Raw genomic sequence first — 18,089 nt, 5'->3', positions numbered from 1 at the left:
TCATCAGAGGGCTGAAATGATAGAAATTAACTCACCTAATTACCAACATCACATGACACTGAAAGCTACAAAGTTTCCAGGAAAGTGCTAGAGGAGAAAAATGCTTTGTAAGACAGAATACTTACAGTATCCTCTAGAAACATATGCTACAGATGTGACATTGAGAAGAGGGACACTTTACACACTATTGAGATTCTTCTGCATTTGTTCATAATGTAAAAATTACCTTGATTAATTTCAGCACGAGAAGGACCCAAGTTTTTTTTCTGCTGGGCATTTTTGGCAAGAAGCGTGTGCTTGTCATCGCTTCCTGTGTCAAGTTCAGAAATTGTAACAGCAAGGATCCTGCAGAAGTTCGCAAGCTGCTGCTGATCAAAACTGGACACAAGGCTCGCAAGATTGGGAATATCATCCAGCTGTATCATTTCCTGGAGGAGGCAACATCAACTGATTAAGTCACATGTGATGCTGAATGAGTGAACACAGAAACAGCCAGAAGGCTTCAGCTACAGATCTTTTTCCTGGAGAGATCTGTTTTAGTTCAATGTTAGTAAAAGAGAAGCAAGTAGGCAGTGACAAGTGAAGAATCTGAAAACAGCTGTGATTTACAACTGGTATCACTTCCATTTATCAATTCCAAAAGTATAGATAACCATATTTTAAAGACTAAGTACCAACCTAAAATTTGGGGGGCTTTTTTTTTTTTAACTAAAAAACCCCAAACAGACCCCAAAACCAAACTCACAACCTCATTTAACACACAAATCAATTTAGATACTAAAAAGTTTCAATTCTTTTTCCACTTCTCTATTTTCTTTGACTCACAGATGAGGACTTCTAGATTGTATTTCTCAGTCTTTCATCAAAAGATCTTTTCAATATAAAGATATTTAAAACAATTTTCAGCAAAAAGCATTCATATAAACTAAGCTTGTTGCCTGTATCGGGAAGTACATAATTCTCAACCTCACTCTAAAAACTGTAACAAGTTATAGAATCCTGACCCTCCCCACAAAATGTCCAGTCACATTTCATTCAGGGTTTTCCCAGTATTATACCTCTAATATTTTATTTGCATCACATCAGGGCACTAAGCTATAATGATACCGGCAAGCAAGTTCAAAAGCCTAGTTTTTGCAGAAGACTTAAGTGGCTTGTTCCCCCAGCCTACAACTTCTCAGAGAGGTGAGAAACACCAAGGTAAGAGAGAAGCACAGGAAGCCTTGCAGATGTCAGGAAAACTACTAAAATATCTGAGGTGTCATCAGAAGGTGAGGATGAAAAATGAATTTATGTAAGTTCATTTCCTTTATTTGAAATACTGCTTGTACTTTAATGACAGCTAGGCACTCGGCCCCTCACCATCCTCTGCAAGCTATGCAAAAGCATTACAAGTATGATACCACATGTCTAATTTGGCTTCTATGTGAAATGTGATTGAAGTTAATGATCACTGTAGACAGTCAGGTTTCAAATTAGCTACAAGAAGTGAGAATGCTAGCTTAGAGAATTACCTTCAGCAACTCTTCCAAAGAAACAGCTGTCTTTACTGGGCTGAAAAGCCATACAAATAAAATTTAGAAACTAGCAACTAACCTTTTTAACTCCCAGGATATCTTCAATGAGTGTTGCAGTTTGTAGGAATGTCTTTTTGTTTGTCATCAGTGTAAACAGGAACAACACAAAGTCATTTCTTTCTGCCAATCGTCTTGTGACTCCTTCTGTCTAAAAAGCAGCAGATGCACACACAGACCCAGAGTCAGAGCCCGCCTCGAGCACTCCTATGTTACAGCCACACGCAGAACAGTTTTACAGCTGTCGTGTTATCGAATCAGCTATTCCTGAAACCAGGAAACACTGTGTTTATGGTGACCAGAACTAACTCCAGTCCCTGTTTGAAGTTAACATGATGCCTGCAAAAACTACATGCTCCAGGGTGAGAAGCTTCATCTCAAGGCAGTTGTTTGCTTCCCTGAATGAAAAGTAAACACTGCATGCCTTGAAGTAGTCAGAGAGGCTTGTCTCTGGCTTCCCACACAAATTTTAACCAGCTCTATTTTATGGTATGTAAATGCACTCCCTGGATTCCTCCTAAACCATCAGCATTGCTCTCAGCTGGGCAGTCTGAGCAACGGAATCAAGCACTGGCCTTAATGAACTCTTTGACGAACCCAAGAGTCATGCTATAACATGAACTCTGGTTCATCACCAAGTTCATTAAGGCCAGCTTTCATGCTCTGACCATTAAAGACAGCGTTCATGCGCTGACCTCCGCTAAGAGCACAGCCAGCCTTTTATGGAATTAAGCACAACTTAAAACTACATCCTTACCACTTACAAAGCTGTCTATTAAACACAACTGATGTTTCACCAGTGCTCACCAGGCTAGCTTAGGTACCTCCTGAATATTTACATGTAAGCGTAAGAACAGTTAATATTGCACACACAAAATTTCTGTGATCCTGCACACTTCTCATTCAAGAGAGTAGTAACATTGAACCAAAACAGCAGCTGGTCTTTGCAACAAAGTTGTAAACATGTTAGCATAGGCTCTTCAGTTTGCAACAAAGTTGCACTCCCTGTGGTTAAAACCAATAATCACATAAGGGAAGAACAAAAGCGTTCTGGTCTTTCCCCTCCCTTATGTAAACAAATACTTACAGTGAGAACCTGATCTATTATGACTCCAACTCTTGAGATTAGGCTGTTTTTGGAAGAGCTCCAAGTCAGTAACTGCCTTTTTTTTTTTTTACTTTCTGTTAAACAATGCTCCCTAGGTTATGACATAATAAATCATGTGATTAAGTAAACAATCCTGAGGATGTTCCCTGCATGCATAATCTGAGGCATGCGCTTTTAGCTTCAGAATTTTAATGGCAAGGTATTTCAATATCCCTTTTAACCCAGCATCTAGCTTAGCACCGATCTGCCATCAGCTGAACTGAACGGATATTTAGCACATTAAGGAGTTGCAGGATCAAACTTAAAACGCTTTGTCAGCACCATTACTGAACAAGACTAGCCATAGCTCAGGTTAGCAGGCATTCATTTCCAGTTTCAAATGTTAAGTTTGAATATAAAGCCTGACACGGCTTTCCTATAGAAACACCGATACAGAAAGATGCAAACAAGGGGATTTAAACTTGACAACACTGCTGAGAAAACAGAAACTATTTGAGTAACATATCAAAATACAGGGCAGTCCTATATTTGACTGAAGGAATTTTAATGAAAAGTTTCAGAGTAAGTTTAAATTAGGCTTAAAAGAGACTTGATAAGACAACATACAGACATGTAAAACATTACCAGCAGAAGAACACCTTTCCACAGCATTTGTACTTACACATATACACGTGTTGTACAGTATGCTTAAACAGTCCTTGATGAGGTCATCACTTACTGCAAAGGAGAAAACAGACACTCACTAGCTATGTGTTGCCAAGGTACACTAACATCCACAGCAGTGATTATGGATAGCTATAAAACAGGTGAGAATTTCAGGCTAACTGCTAGCTCAGATCGCATTTGCAAATACTTTGTGGAATAGAAACCTGAGGAAGAAACACTCTATACCTGACCTTTCTCATGCTTTCTTCCAAAACTACCACCAGCACTGCCTGGGACCACAGCCACAGATGTATTGTGGTCTAGTGCACTTCTTAGTTACACACAGAAGAAAACAACAGGGGTGTAAACAGTATTTTAGGAAAAATATCATAAATCAACTCAAAATTTGCCAATACGAGAAACTGCTAAGACATATATTAGTTCCAGTTATTAAGCATGGGGGAAAAAAAAAAAGAAAGAAAAAAAAGAGTTCATGTGTTTTTTTCCACAGAGCATCAGGAATCCATAGAAAAGCTTTCAATCTGATTTACTCCAGCATTTTTACATTTAAATTATGTTTTCAGTACAGACATATAACAACTGTCTCTACCTCAAGTTCAAGTTACTTCACCTTTGAAGTTCCCTGGCTGATGGGCATGGAGCACACCATGATATTTCCTTCCCTCAGAAGAGTTCAGGGAACCAGCAGAATCACAAGCAGGAGAAATGAAAACATTAAACCAAAGCTGCTCCAGCAGGAAAGTTGTGCTGAGGCTACTGCACCCTGTTGGCAAGTTCACCTTCTAGCAATTTGGAAATTAGTAGTCACTATGACTAGGTCAGGAAAACAGCATACTTTTCATTATCTCACAATCTCTATAACTCCCATTACATAAGCAATGTTTTGTGGCTTATTATTAATAATTGTTAATTGTAGCTACAGCCACGGTAAAAATAAAAAGTTTCCACTGATTGCAGATTTACTGCACTGAGAAAATGTTATGCTGAGCGCATGAATACTCCTGAGCTCTGCTTTGCAACAGGTGACTGTCCCAAATCCCATCACGAACTACAGAGAACAAAGAAACCAATGACTCATTTAGGAACAGGAAATTGCTAGTATTGAAAGAGAGTAACAGAAAAATATAATAACTTCTGTCTGATTGAGGACACAATGCAAGAATGAAAAAAAAATAAAATCAAACCCACACTTATTTACTTACTTTTCTGTTTCTTCTTCTGTGTAATAAGAGTTGGTCTCATGAGAATTTCTACTAAAAGCTGTAACAACAAGATAAAGAATTAAGGGAATAATCACTGAGATACAAATAACCAATTAATTTGTCAGTAACAAATCCAAACTTAGTCTTGCTCTGCTGAAGTCAGAGAAATGAAAAAAGGAAGCCCTACAATAAAAACCCCACCGGTCTCAAAATTACACTGACAAAAAAGTTGTATTTACTCTGAAGAAATAGTAACAGCTGTCTAAATCTCCCACTGGCAGGTTTTAAAGAATTTGAGTATGCAAACAATGTAACTTCACATGCATCCAGATAACATCAAGGACGGCTATCATCCATTTCCCAAAACAATGAATCTTCAGCAATCATCTGCAAAGAGATGCACATTTTGCAAAGGCTCTCCTTAAATCTTACTGGGCTCCAAAATACATTCCAGACATAACAGAATTTAGCTGCTCCAGATTTTAATCTCACCAACAAAGAGCAAGCCACTGCTTCTGTACTTGCACTTTATACGTATACTTAAATACACTGACATATATGTGAAGTGTCATCTCTTTTCTATTTAAGAAATGTTAATCGTTAGTGTTGCAAGACTAGGACTATAGTTCCGACAGATGCAGAACTGATCTTCAGTTGTTCTAGTCTATACCACTGGTTTATTTTAAAACTTTTTTTTTTTTTTAAAAAAAACAGTTTATTTAAAATTTAAAAATAAGTTAGCCACTAGAAGGAACCGAAGACTTCAGCAAGAAGTATTGAGAAAAGCACCTAGTGCTAAAATTCAGCTTAAAATTTTTAAGTCACCCAGTCAAGTCATACCAACTAACAACATACTTACATTGTACCACCTGCTCCATTTGTCCCAGCTTAACTTTACCCTTCTTTTAATGAACTACCTACCCAGACACAGAGGAAAACACCTGATAGCACTGGAAGCACTGCCCACATTTTAAGCACTGACAAATAAATAAGCAACTTTAAAGAGGAATCTATGTTTTTCAGCAACATTTGTAAAAGCAGCTCCATTGGGTGGACAAAAATTACTGCAGCAGTAACTTAGTGCTCATATTAATGGCTTACATTTTAGGAGGAGAATGCACACCTCGAGGCTTGGTACCTGAGATAAGCATCCAAAGATAACCCTATGCACTTGGGATGCAGGCCACCTGCTCTTCTGCTGGGAAAGAACACCTGCTGCAACAAGTCTGTCTTTTAAGGATGGCCGCACTCATGATTTCTCCTGCCTTGCCACAGAGTGGACCTTTTCAGCTAGTATTTATTTTTCCTGGTCAATACTATAACCCACCATGCATTTATCACCTTATTCTTGCAGAACTGGTATGCTCCTCACATACACTCCAGGGACTGGACTGCAGTGGTGTGAGACACTCCTTGGAGAGGGCTTTCTTCAGCCATCCTACTGAAACTGCAACAGTATGCAGCAAGAAGCGCAAGAATCCAATGGCAGAAAGAGAATAGATAAGAGGGTGCCTCACCAGAGGCAGAAGGAGCACAAAAGGAGTTATGAGATTTATTTCTTGGAATGGGGTTGCATTCAGGTCCAAAGTCCACAAGGCTTGTGTATCATCAGTTCATGTGTTTGTACTCTGGGGTAATATTTTACACGTATTCATATAAAGGGAGGAGACACAAATGTCTTTTTTGTTCTTCCTTGGGTGTAAAAGCTGTCAGAATCCAAACATATTTTAAGGAATACACTATCACACATTATAGCATAGAGAGTACACTGCAGATTTAGTGTCCTTCAAAGTTACTCATACTTCACAGTTCAAAATACCGCAACACAGAATCAGCACATGGCATACACAGAATCAGCAGATTAGACTACTTCCCTTTCAAGTCCCAGAGTCCTAGAGTTGGACTGTCAAAAACACACACACAGCACTGGCTTCTACCACTGCCTTTAACCACATTAAACCCACTTGTATCAGGCAGATCTCCAGCCACAGTACCAGGCAGTAACAGTGTATCTGGTATTTACCAACTCCAGCCCAAGAAAAGGCACCAACCAACCAAAACAAAAAAAACCCACCCCCAAGACACACACTTATTCTGTGCATCCTTATGTTACAAGCACTTCTGCAGGAAGTATCACTATTTCCCTTCAAAAAATGGGAAATTTACAACATTTTCATACAATGTTCTAAATTGCTTGGGTAGCTGAAGATTTTTGTCCTCACTTGAGAGGACACCGGCAACTAAACCAGTGCTCATTTCAAAACAACGTAACCTAAACACAAGTTTTACTTAAGTAAGGCACACTAAGTATAACAAGAGAGAAGTAGCAAAGACACTGTTTAGTTAGACAAAAAAAAAAAAAAAAAGGGAAGAAAGTGTCAATTAGTTAACCAGAAAATACAAATCATACATTTCTAATGAAAGCTAAGATCCCAGAGTCTGTCACCATAACACTGAGCAAACTTGGGTATTTGATTTGTGTAATATAGAATTAAAACAAGTAAACAATGATAAATTGCTTGAACATCTACAGAAACCTCGCAATTCTGTTTAAAAAACTTTTTTTGTAGATGAAGCAGCAAACACTGCATGCCAGCAATAAACACAGACAACCTGGCTAAAAGAGTGCGCTAATGTGCTTAAAAAATCACCACCTACCCCTCAGCGGTAAGTGGAATTCTCAGTGCCAGCTGTAGCATTTTTCTCGAAACTGTTTTCATTGAGAACCTAGAGGTCTCATCTTTTTTAGGTTAAAAGCAGACTGCCTGAAGAAAGAGTCAGGTCTTCTGTATTACATAGGAAACAGAACCTCTTTCTTGATGATGTGATACCTCAGAAAATACCTGCTTTTCACATTTGATTAACAGAAACAGGTACAATTCTAATGCTTAGCAACAAATGGTAAAGTCATTCTGTAGCTTACATTTAGAAGCTTCAAAGGTCTCAAAGACCTCACAGACTTCTCAGTGGTACCACTATCATGCAGAAATTTTATGATACTGTTGAAAAACACACTTACATCAACTCCTCCAAATAAGTCAAATGTGTATGTATTTGGGAAAGTGGACTCTTGAGCAGCTTTTCTATCTTCTGTAACAAATGCCATGGCTTCCATTGAAAGAAGTGGAGAAATTTCCTGCATGCAGAAAAAAAAAAACCCAAAGGAAAGAACAGAAAACAGTTAAAAAAAAGAAGACTGTTCATCAGTGTAAACACAATTGTCTCCAACTATCTGTGATCTACTGACTAATCAACTGCATGCATTCCCAGCCCTTACCTGCCAGCCCATTCACAGATACGCTCAGTTGCAAAAATTAAGTTAGAATATGGTCACAGTTTTTTTAGAGAAAGCAACAACAAAACAACCCCTAGCTTTCAGGAAGCACAGTGTAGACAGTACCTTTAAGATGCTTTGGCACTGGGAGAAATCACTGTTTGGGTGGCTATGTTCATACAGCTTTTGCAACAGTAAGGGAATCCCATTCCATTTTGCTTGCTTATCTCTTTCCTTTAACAAGGCCTCTGTGATCTGCAACAAAGGAAGAATATAATTCCCACGTATCCAATGCTTTATAACCAAGAAAACCACCTCATCACCTCCCCAGAATATTTTTTTTTCTTGCCCCATCCCAGGTGTGGGAAGCATACACAACCCCATGAGTGGCACGAGAAACTGGATTAATTGCTGGGTAAAGTGCAAAGAACATGCAGCAAAATGCCAGGGAAAGAATATATATGAAAAATAGTTTATTCTAGAGAGTACCACTACAAAATCCAGAGCTTCTTTCTGTGCAGCAATTTATCCAGGACTGGCAGCTGCAGAATTTCACAGGTGGTCAAAGTATCTTAAGCAGGACAAGGCTTAAAGCAGATATTATCATTTAGAGAACTTAATCTCGTTCCATGTTTTTATATTGATCACATATTTTAAAATGGGAACACATTAGTCTCTAAATAATTCCATCAGCAGAACTCCAATTGACAGGTCACTCCATGAGGAAACAGGTGCCCTTAACACTATCACAAATTACACCACACTAAGGCAGACAGAACACTGAAGATGGAAAGGCTTCATTACTCGCTACATTCAGCTACTAAAGAGTATTTCCTCAGCCAAGTCCCTGAAGCCATTATTGGTCACAGCAATGACCCAAACCACTAAGATTTACAAGCAGGCTCCAGAAGAAAGTATCAAAGATGCAACAAAAACTTCCTCTGTAGTCTTGGGCTGGTTATAAACGGAAACCGAAAACTGCATCAGTAGAGTAACACTGGCACTATGCTCTGGGAAGCAGGCTGCAACCGCAAAAAAAAGACCTCAGCATCTGCCACTACATTTGTGCAAACTTTCTCCAATTTTCCTCCTTCTCTCCAAAATATAAAAAAAACATTTCTCCATGTTCACCACTACATTTTACACCTGAAAACAAATGAAACAGCAGCACAAGACTAATAAATATTCTGCTTACAATCCACAAAATATGTTTTGAAGGCTGGACTTCCAGGTTCCTGCCAGCAGATGCTGTAAAGGAGAGCTCTTCATTAAATTCACCATCCAGTCAATGCTGACCAAAATTTAACTCCATTCCTTAACAACGCTTCAGAGGTACCTAGACCAACCCCAAAACAGGGACATATCCTTGCACAGAAAGGTAAGGCAGACAACAATAATTACAGCCAGAGGATTTCTGGCTGGTTTTACAAAATTTTATATGCCTTCCAAATAAAAAGCATAAAGAAAGCTCCAATCCCCACGTCAGCAAGACTGCACCGCAATGCAACATTTGTGGATTTTCCTTTACTCCTAGGCCTAAACCTCTAAGCTGCTCTCATTCTGCATAAATCACTCCCCTCCCCGCCCCCCCCCCCCCCCCCCCCCCCCTTTCTGTGGTTAACTTGCTTTGTTCACCTCCAGCCTGCTTAAATGTTCATTGTTAACTATTAACAGTCAGGAAATGTTGGTGCTCATTGTTTCAGCCAAGACATCCTTCTCAGATATATCTCAGTGTACAATTCCAAAGGGCCATTCAATTCCTTATTAGACAATTATATGCAAATATACTCCAATTTCTGACTGAGAATTTGAACCTTTTCTCTGCTTGTTAGCATACAGGAAAACCAGAAAAACTGATGCAAGCACATGAAAACTCAGACTGGCAATGTTAGCTGCTATGTGTCCTCATCCTTCTTCTAAGCTTCCCAGATACGTGAGGCTCTTTTCCTGATGAATATGAACTTCAAGGCTCTTGAAGTATCAGGTTTTCTTGCTACAGAGGGTGATTGAAGCAGCACGAGCAAACCTGGGACATAAAACTCTCTCCGGTTTTTAACTTTCCCCTGCTTTTTGACTTCTGAATAAGAGTAATCAACAGCACTGCTGGAGAACAACACAAGTTCCTTCTGAGGAGGCCATCTGCACAAGAAATGGCAGGACAAAACCAGAAAGTTGAAATGGCTTCTTATTGTTTGGACTTATTGCAGGTAATGGGTCAGCTCCTTCTAAGTCACAAATTTCCTTTTCTCCTTGTAATAGCCAGCACAGAGAGAATGCAAGAGGAGCTCCACCATTGCCCCATCCCAGGTGTGGGAAGAGTACACAACCCCATGAGCGGCACGAGAAACTGGATTAATTGCTGGGTAAAGTGCAAAGAACATGCAGCAAAATGCCAGGGAAAGAATCCAACTCTGCCTCTGGCTGATGTGGAAGATACCACAGGCAAAGACGACATGCATGGGCTGCAATCTCAGGTTCCAGTAGCACAGCACAGAATTCAGCATCCAAGTGCTCTCAAAAAAGGCCAAAAGCCCTTAATCAACGTTAAAACCTTGTCCTGGGCTTGACATTGCGTTTGTTAATCACACGCATGCTTCTTGGTTTGGGTCAGGGTCCATTCTCACTTCTGTACTAGTAGGTCCTCCTCTCACTGTCCCAGACTGAGAGGCAGTCACTTGTGCTGATCTGCAGAAAACTTTCAGAACTGAAATTCTGAAAGAATGAAGCAAATGTTTCCTTGCTTTCATCTTCTTTTAACTGCTTTCCAAAAAAACCAAAACAACCAACACCCAAAACAAAACAAAAAACCCAAACCCAACCCAACCTTTTTCTTTCTCTTGATTTAATACATGTCTTTGGTTTTGCTGCAAGCTCTAGCTTGTGGTCCCTATTCTGTATTTGCGAGGTTACCCTGGCTCTGAATATTTCCATTCTGGTGGGGCGGTACTTGCCAACGCAAAGATTTTGGATTCTGTGGAGGGATTAAAATTCAATTAGATTGTATGGAGTGTCTTTACAGCCCTTCTGGTTAAAAACTGCATCTCACGATTTCTGTAATAGTAGCTAGTCAATGGTTTTCATTTATAGGCAAAGCCTGTTCCCTTCTTGCTCTGTCTGGGCAGACGTTATTGAATAGTCATCAAAATTAGCACTGGGTCTTTCGGGGCCCATTTGCCCCTCTAGTATTTTTCGGTCTCATCCAAGCAGGTTAAGTGCAATCCAACACTGATTTCTCAGAAATCTTCTTTCACTGAATAGCTTTGGATAAAGTATCTGAAACTGCATACAAAGCTTGAGAAGTTAGATACTATCTAGCAAGAAGGGGAAGTGGCAGAAACCCAGCTGGAAATGGCATCAATTAAAAGAAAGGGCCTACCTAACAAATGGTTGCTGGGGTTATGAACCGTCATGCCTTGCTGGCATTAGAAGAAGACAGAGCAAGTACCAATTACTGGGAAAACAAAGAACCAGCGTCAAAACTGCCCTACCACCCAGGTACAGTAAACCAAACCGGTACGAACACCAAGACTCCACTCAGCCATTTCTCAGGAGTTTGCCGTAACATATCCAAGTTTTGAATCACAAACCTAGAAACCTGGAGGACGGCACACTGCAGCTCTCCAGAACCGGTTATATTTCAGGCAGGCCTCTGAAACAAGGCAGCACGGCACACACTAGCTCAAGCCCAGGCACTGCGCTCCCGAACAACGTCATAGTCTGAAGTGGTCTGTACGATGCCAGTGCCACACTGGCAGGTCACCGAATGCTGTTAGCCAGCCAGGTGATCAGATACCCAGCCAGTACCAGCCATCTCCCCCTCCTCCAGCTGTGCTGTTGAAGCCATGGCAGTACAGATTTGCTGGAAGGGCAATGAAAGACTTTCCAGACGATTTACATAGAGAGTTAAAAATGTGTCATCAAGCCCATTCATGACTGCAAGTTAAAGCAGACTGAGTAGTCTCTCTTTAAAATCTTCCAGAGGACCGGAGCCCAGGATTTCCAAGGAGATTACACCAAAGACTGGTAACTACCACAGGAACACTTTCCTACTACAGAGTTTAAATAACTTCTGTGCATAACTTTTCTTGAAAGTATACATAGGGCTGAACAAAAACATTACACACAAATTAAACATTTCTTTTAAATTTCTTTTTAATCCTCCTGTGTTACAAATGCTTTTAAAACACCCTGGCATCCCTTAGCACAATGGTCTATAAATAATGATGAACAATACCTAAAACTTCACCGACTTGTATTAGGTTATATGTTAAAATTTACCTAAACCCACCCCTTTTAGTTTAGTTCCCCTTTCTTTTCTCCCCCTCCACTTTTGCTGTAGTATTTGCTCTTGATGCTCCTATCCATGACTGCTATCCTCCAGACACAGCCTCTCCAACAGAAGCAGCTTATCCCCTCGGCTGCTTTGTGCCTGTGCCCCTGCACATGGTCAGAACTGCGTTATGAGCATTGCTAAACCATTTGTTACTGGCTTGAGATCTCTTGTAGTTATGATTGCTTCAAAATCCCTTCCCCTTCCAGTGATGATTTTCCTTTCCATTTGTGTTCCTGCACTGTGATGCTTTTCATCACCCTACAAGGTAAACCTCTTATTTTCCTAACCTTGTCTCCACCACTTTTCTAAGCTGTGGTCAGTGACACATCTCCACGTCTTCTCACAGTTGCTGACAAACTGAAGAGCAGAAATACCATGAGCTAATCCTCCCCTTTACTCTGGAGAGTAGGGGTAACAGTTTTCTAATAAAATTGTGTCTCTACTTCAAATTTTGCCCTTCCAACATTTCACTGGCTTGCTGAACACTCACTGCAGGAGGTTTTTTTGCTGCGATCTTTCAAAAAGCAAAAAAAAATAGTGACTCAGGTGTCCAGGTATCCTTTACAGCACTAACGAATTCATGCTGTGATAAACTTTATGGGTATGACACATCAGTTGTAGCTTTTCTCGATTCAATTTTTTGTTGTAATCATGCGTTAATGTAAGACTGGAAGTGCTTTAAAAAAAAAAAAGCAGAATTTCCATTCTCAGCATCTTCCATGACCACTTCTGAAGCATATATTCCAATGTTCTGAAAGTTTAAAAGGAAAGAGGCACAAGATTAAGGATCTCAAGAAACAGATGTAAGCACATAGCCGCTACATATTTTTAATAAAATCAAAGCCTTTCCATATCCTTTCCTTCAAACCTTTCAGGCTGTACCTTTAAAAACAGGAAACTAGTATTTGTGCAATTAAATATTTAGTTTTCCTCTGAACAGTAATACTTAGGAAGTAATCTCTGACAGACTGCCAAGAGAACGATTATTCAGTATTTTGAGGAGTGCCCTGTCATGCCAGCTCCTTATTACATTTTCCTTTTCAGTCGCTAAGAAAGATGCATCAGTCTGGCTAAACTGTCTCTTTCCTCACACAACTTCTCACAAAAAAGCCTACAACTGAGGCAAATGACCCTCCTGAAGTTCTCATTTTAACACAACAGCACACTACAGAAACACAACTTCTGGCCTATACAGTGATTCTGGAAAGTGTTCCAAGGGAGAAGCTGTGAACTGTTACCCTGCTGCTGCGGGGCAGCGAACACCACAGCCAGTCACCAGCTGGGTTTTTTACAGGCAGCTCTGATCAGGAACATGTCAGAAACCACAAAATTTTAAGAAACTCCACTGGTGAAGCTGGGAGAAGCCCATGTAAGAGCACCTATTTCTAGCCTCTCTCCAGTTCTTTGATTCTTCGAAGTGCAGATCAAGTTTCCCGTAACTACTGTTTCTTCATCCTCCGCAACCCTGGATGGAGCCTGCCATCCTTTCCCTGCCAGCCCAAAAGCAAGGCATGAGCCCAGGGACATCGTGTCCTGGGATAAAACCCGTCGTACCTTCTAGCCAGGTCTAACCATGCCCAAGAATCCCAAACTACTGCTCAAAACCCCAGTGTTTCCAAGAGCAGAACAACTCCAACACAGATCTTTAACACCAACAGCTCTTCAAAACCACTACAGAATCTACCAGATAGTAATCATAGCTACTAATCGTTTGTTTTGAACATCCTACCCTCAGAGAAAAATAGATCAACTAACATGTAAAATTATAATAACTTCTCCGTGATTACTTTTTCCTTGCCCAAGTTTCTTCTTCAATTTTGAAAGAAAGCAAAATCTGTATGGATATCTAGGAAAAAGCAGAGGGGCAAGGAATACTGTATCTACAGCAGTCCTCTTCAGTCACCCAAAATAAGACTACTGAACTCTGATACTACCAATTTTGAGCATTTTTAGTGTATGACAGAGCTTTGGTCCCTGTTACAGAGAAAGCACGTCCAGGCTTTCTGATTCTCAGTAGCTGTCCTCTGCTGAAGAGGTATAAGCCTGCTAAGACCCATACAATTAGAACTAAAGTGGATTATATTCATGCGAAATTTTTTTTGTTAGTGGTATTATTGTAAGAAGGAAACAAAATCAATCAGAAAACAGTATTTTCTCAAGAGTTAGGAAACTACTACAGACTACTGATAACTTGTAATGGTAGGAGCTAGAAATCTGGATGTCTGAGGCAGAAAATGCTTTCCTTCCACAGAGAGATTTTTTTCAGAGTAGATAGGGACTATCCTGCTAAGGAAAGCATCTATTCCTGGGGAGAGCAGATCATGAAATACAGCTGGAAAAATGGACTCTCTTTTTCCATTCTGATTGTTTCAGTGAAGCCTTGGCAGTCCTGAGAGAGTGAGACCAGCGCTGATGATCTGCTCTTGGGACTGCACCAGAAGCATGCTAGTTTGCCAGCAAATCACTGGTTAGTGTGTTATTACACTGCTCTGTCTACCGGGATTCACATAGCTGCACCAAAGTACCTTCTGGTTTCATGTTATATACGTGCTTTTCACAGTTGGCTTGCAGCAGATGAAGTGCGTGCCCTCTTGCTGAGGGGATTTAAGCTTGATCCGCTGAGCCAAAATGTTCCCTTCCCTTCAAGGAACCACAGCACAAACGCCATCAGGTATTATTTACAGTGCCTGTGTGCACACATCACAGCTGTGCCAGGAGAGGCACTACAGACCAGGCAGCTCACAAGCAATATTTTCCCTTACTAGAAAATGTGCCACTTTTGGAAAGTTGGTCTGCTTCTATTTTACCAATATCTGAAAAGCCCCTTTCACTTGCTTTGTACTCTGTACTAGGGCAAACCTTGATAGAAGGTTATGCAATGTGACACCAATGATTGAGGCCTGTGTCCAGGGCAGCAGCTGATGCTAGCAATACACCTAAAATGGATATAAGAACAAATAATGGCAATACCTACAGAAATATGCTTTATCCATCAATCTTCTTATTATTAATAACAAGAAAAAGAGACCAACCAGCAAAAAAGCTATGGCTCCTGGTAGGAGAGTACAGCAAGAACACCCATGGATCCAGATTTCAGAGCCTTAGCTGGCCTCTAAACTGCCAGATATTCAGGTGGCTGTTGCTGTCAAAAAACCTGTAATGTCCCTGTAAGATCAGACTGATGAATTTTCTGATGTAGGCCTGTCAACAATTATCCTTACCAATCCAAAGATAAGACCCTGCTTTGCTCATACAAAAATGGATCTTGAGATCACCTAAAAATAGTACACAAAGCTTTGTTTAAGAATAAATGACACTGCTACCCACAGAAGAGTACTAATTGTCTCCCAGAGATCAGACGCTGAAATACAGTGACAACACTGCAGGAGAACACGACTCAGATGGCAGGCGCCACAGCAAGGAATGGTATTTCCCAATTTCTCTGAATTAAAATCTTGAAAAAGGTTTCTCTTCCTCTCGGGTCCACGCAGCATATGACCCAAAACTTCCTTGAAAAAGCAGGAAGAAAGAGCTCAAAGGACATTCTCCTAACTTGTTCTTCTAGACCCCAATACAACAGCTTGGAAACCTGATCTGCTCTCAGGCTTTTCAGGAGCAAATGAGTTGAGAAACTTAAGCAAGGGCTACCACACTGCCACTGAGGAGTCAACTACAGGATTACTGCAAATATTTTAATAAAAATAAAGAACAGCACCCAAAATTGCCTTATAATTCTTTAAAAGTTACATCGAAGTGTCTTATATTTAGACCGTCTGCAAACAAAAAACTGCTTCAAGGTAAAAGTGCAGAGACGACTTGCAAAGTTCAAAATCATTCAGGGAGTTGTTCCCTGCTCCCCCTTATTCCAGGTGATTTAGGAATGCATTCCTACAGCGTTGATGAAGCACTGGGAGCCCCAGGCATCCAAGCTTTAAGTCTTTCAGGGCAGCACGGTGACACTTGGATTTAAAAAGTGAAACAAACAAAACCCTAGCAATAAGAACAACCACCTCAAACTTCGGCATTACCAGGAGGAGGATATAACTAGCAGAAGTTTCCTCGATTACTGTAAAAGCCTGGTCATTTCCATAGCAGTTGTTTCCAACAATTCATAAAAGCCCCAAATTAAAACACAGTACCCACTGCATTTCTCAAGTGAACCAAAGCTCAGAGCAGAGGTACCATCCTAACAGATTGCGTTGGCACACAACGTTATCACCGGTTTATCTGAATTAAACCACTACGGTCGTGGAGGAGCCAGCATGAGCCCAGAGGTGGACAGGCAAGTTAGCGAGACAGCAAGCTACTCTGCCTACAGTAGATGAAATATACTCTTAAAACAATCACACAGAAATAACTTCCCTCAAGAGAGACAATATCAGGTTTAAATTCATGCAAATGATTTTCTTTTTCTTCAAACTAGTATCTGTGCAAGCAGTACAATAGGGACAAAAGAGCTGTTAAAAATCACCTCCTGCTCTTTTCCCTATCTCAGCTACAGAACCACACAAAGACATTTATGACAAACAAATCTTCTCTTAGTAATTGCTCAGAATCTTGTTAATCAAGGAAAATATTGTTGTCTGCACTAGTGAAAACCACTTAGACAAATCCCATTTCTAATTCCATTTCAACTCTTTTAAGATACTTTAGCTCAATAAATCACCACCCGAATGCAAGTTCTTTATCCCACACTTCAGTTTCCAAGTCTTTGCACCATTTCACATCTAATCTGTAAAATAAATGCCAATTATTCTTCGGAAAAAGAAATGAATAGTCCTTTATCCGTGAGCATTTTCTTGAAAAAGCCAGCATAAGCACACGATGGGCACAAGCCTAGGTTAACAAGTTGATTTCATTTCTCGGTATTTCCCAGCATCATCAACTGGGAAAGACGACAAATTTGAAAGAGGTCTGGAACAGTTTAATGGAAAATCACCAGCACAAAGCCTGTCCCATTTGAGAGATAAAAAGTTGCCTAAGCCCTAATATCAAGAGGTTGCCTTTGTCCACCAAACATCCTAAATTTTGATGCCGCGTTGTTACAGTTGCAAGCAGAGCTTTCCTTTTTTTGCAGGAGAAAGCCACGGCGTCCAGCACCAACCAGAACAGCAGAGGAAGAAGACTCCTCTACAGCACGGCACGTACTTGTTCCGCTCCACAGTCCTTCTACAGGGAGCCCGAGGATGGAAGGAGGGAAAGGCGCATGAAGGCCCACAGACACTCTCCTTCCCCACCGCGTGAGGCTCTGGGCCGCCCCCTGACCCAGCACCAAAGCGGCGCGGGCAGAGGGGGCTGGGGAGCCCCCAGTCTGGACCGAGAGAGGGCACTGCCAGACGCCGCCCCCCCCCCCGCCAGCAGCCTCGGCGGCGGGCCCCGCTAGGCCAGCCCGGCTCCCACCGGCCTCGGCGCTCCAGGAGGGGCCCGACAGCCCCAGGCTGGCGCTGAGCCCCGCCGAGGGGCCGCCAGGGCCGGCCAACACCCGCCTCCAGCCCCCGGCGGAGCAAGGCCTCGCGGGCCGGGCTCCCAGGCGGATCTGCAGGCCCTGCCCGAAGCCGGGGGGGTGGGCTCAGGGCAGGATGGGCAGCAGGCCTCCGCCAGTCCGCCCCTGCCCCCGGGCACAGCTCTGCCTATCCCCATGGTAGCCGCGCCAGCCCCCGGGCCCAGCTCACCCCCACCGCCGGAGGAGCCTCCCCCCATCCCGTAGTACCTGCGCCCCCCGCGTCAGGCCACAGCCGCTGAGCTGCCCGTGGCGGAGCTGCGCCAGGATGTTGGTGGCCGCCGCACGGGCTCCGCGCCGGCCCCCCCCACCGGGCCCGGGGCCCCCCGCCGCCGCCGCCGCCATGGCCGCTCCTCCGCTCGGCCGGAGACAAACAGGAAGCGCCCCCTCCCCCGCCGCTTTGTACGGAGCGGCGCGAGGGACGCGCCGCAG

The 18,089-nt window shown here is 42.0% G+C and overlaps 1 protein-coding gene across 2 annotated transcripts in view; it reads right to left on the bottom strand.

The window, feature by feature from the left end:
- The window catches only part of TRPC4AP (transient receptor potential cation channel subfamily C member 4 associated protein), a 38,694-nt gene extending 20,662 nt beyond the window's left edge, over window positions 1–18,032 (bottom strand). The window contains exons 1-7 of one of the 2 annotated variants that reach the window (XM_055721580.1): window positions 17,868–18,032; window positions 7,951–8,079; window positions 7,570–7,686; window positions 4,551–4,608; window positions 3,344–3,399; window positions 1,597–1,725; window positions 227–428 (exon numbers count right to left, since the gene is read on the bottom strand). In XM_055721580.1, the coding sequence (XP_055577555.1) occupies window positions 227–428; window positions 1,597–1,725; window positions 3,344–3,399; window positions 4,551–4,608; window positions 7,570–7,686; window positions 7,951–8,079; window positions 17,868–18,002 (826 nt within the window). In that variant the 5' untranslated portion in view covers window positions 18,003–18,032. Of the gene's footprint in view, window positions 1–226; window positions 429–1,596; window positions 1,726–3,343; window positions 3,400–4,550; window positions 4,609–5,891; window positions 6,886–7,569; window positions 7,689–7,950; window positions 8,080–17,867 lie in introns of those variants that run through there. The other variant, XM_055721581.1, reaches the window with a different exon arrangement.
- Between the last annotated feature and the right edge of the window lie 57 nt (window positions 18,033–18,089).

The sequence above is a fragment of the Falco cherrug genome, chromosome 10, assembly GCF_023634085.1.
Source record: "Falco cherrug isolate bFalChe1 chromosome 10, bFalChe1.pri, whole genome shotgun sequence".
Taxonomy (NCBI): Eukaryota; Metazoa; Chordata; class Aves; order Falconiformes; family Falconidae; genus Falco; species Falco cherrug.
The sequence above is the reverse complement of the archived record's forward strand: the minus strand, read 5'-3'. Positions and strand labels throughout refer to the sequence as shown.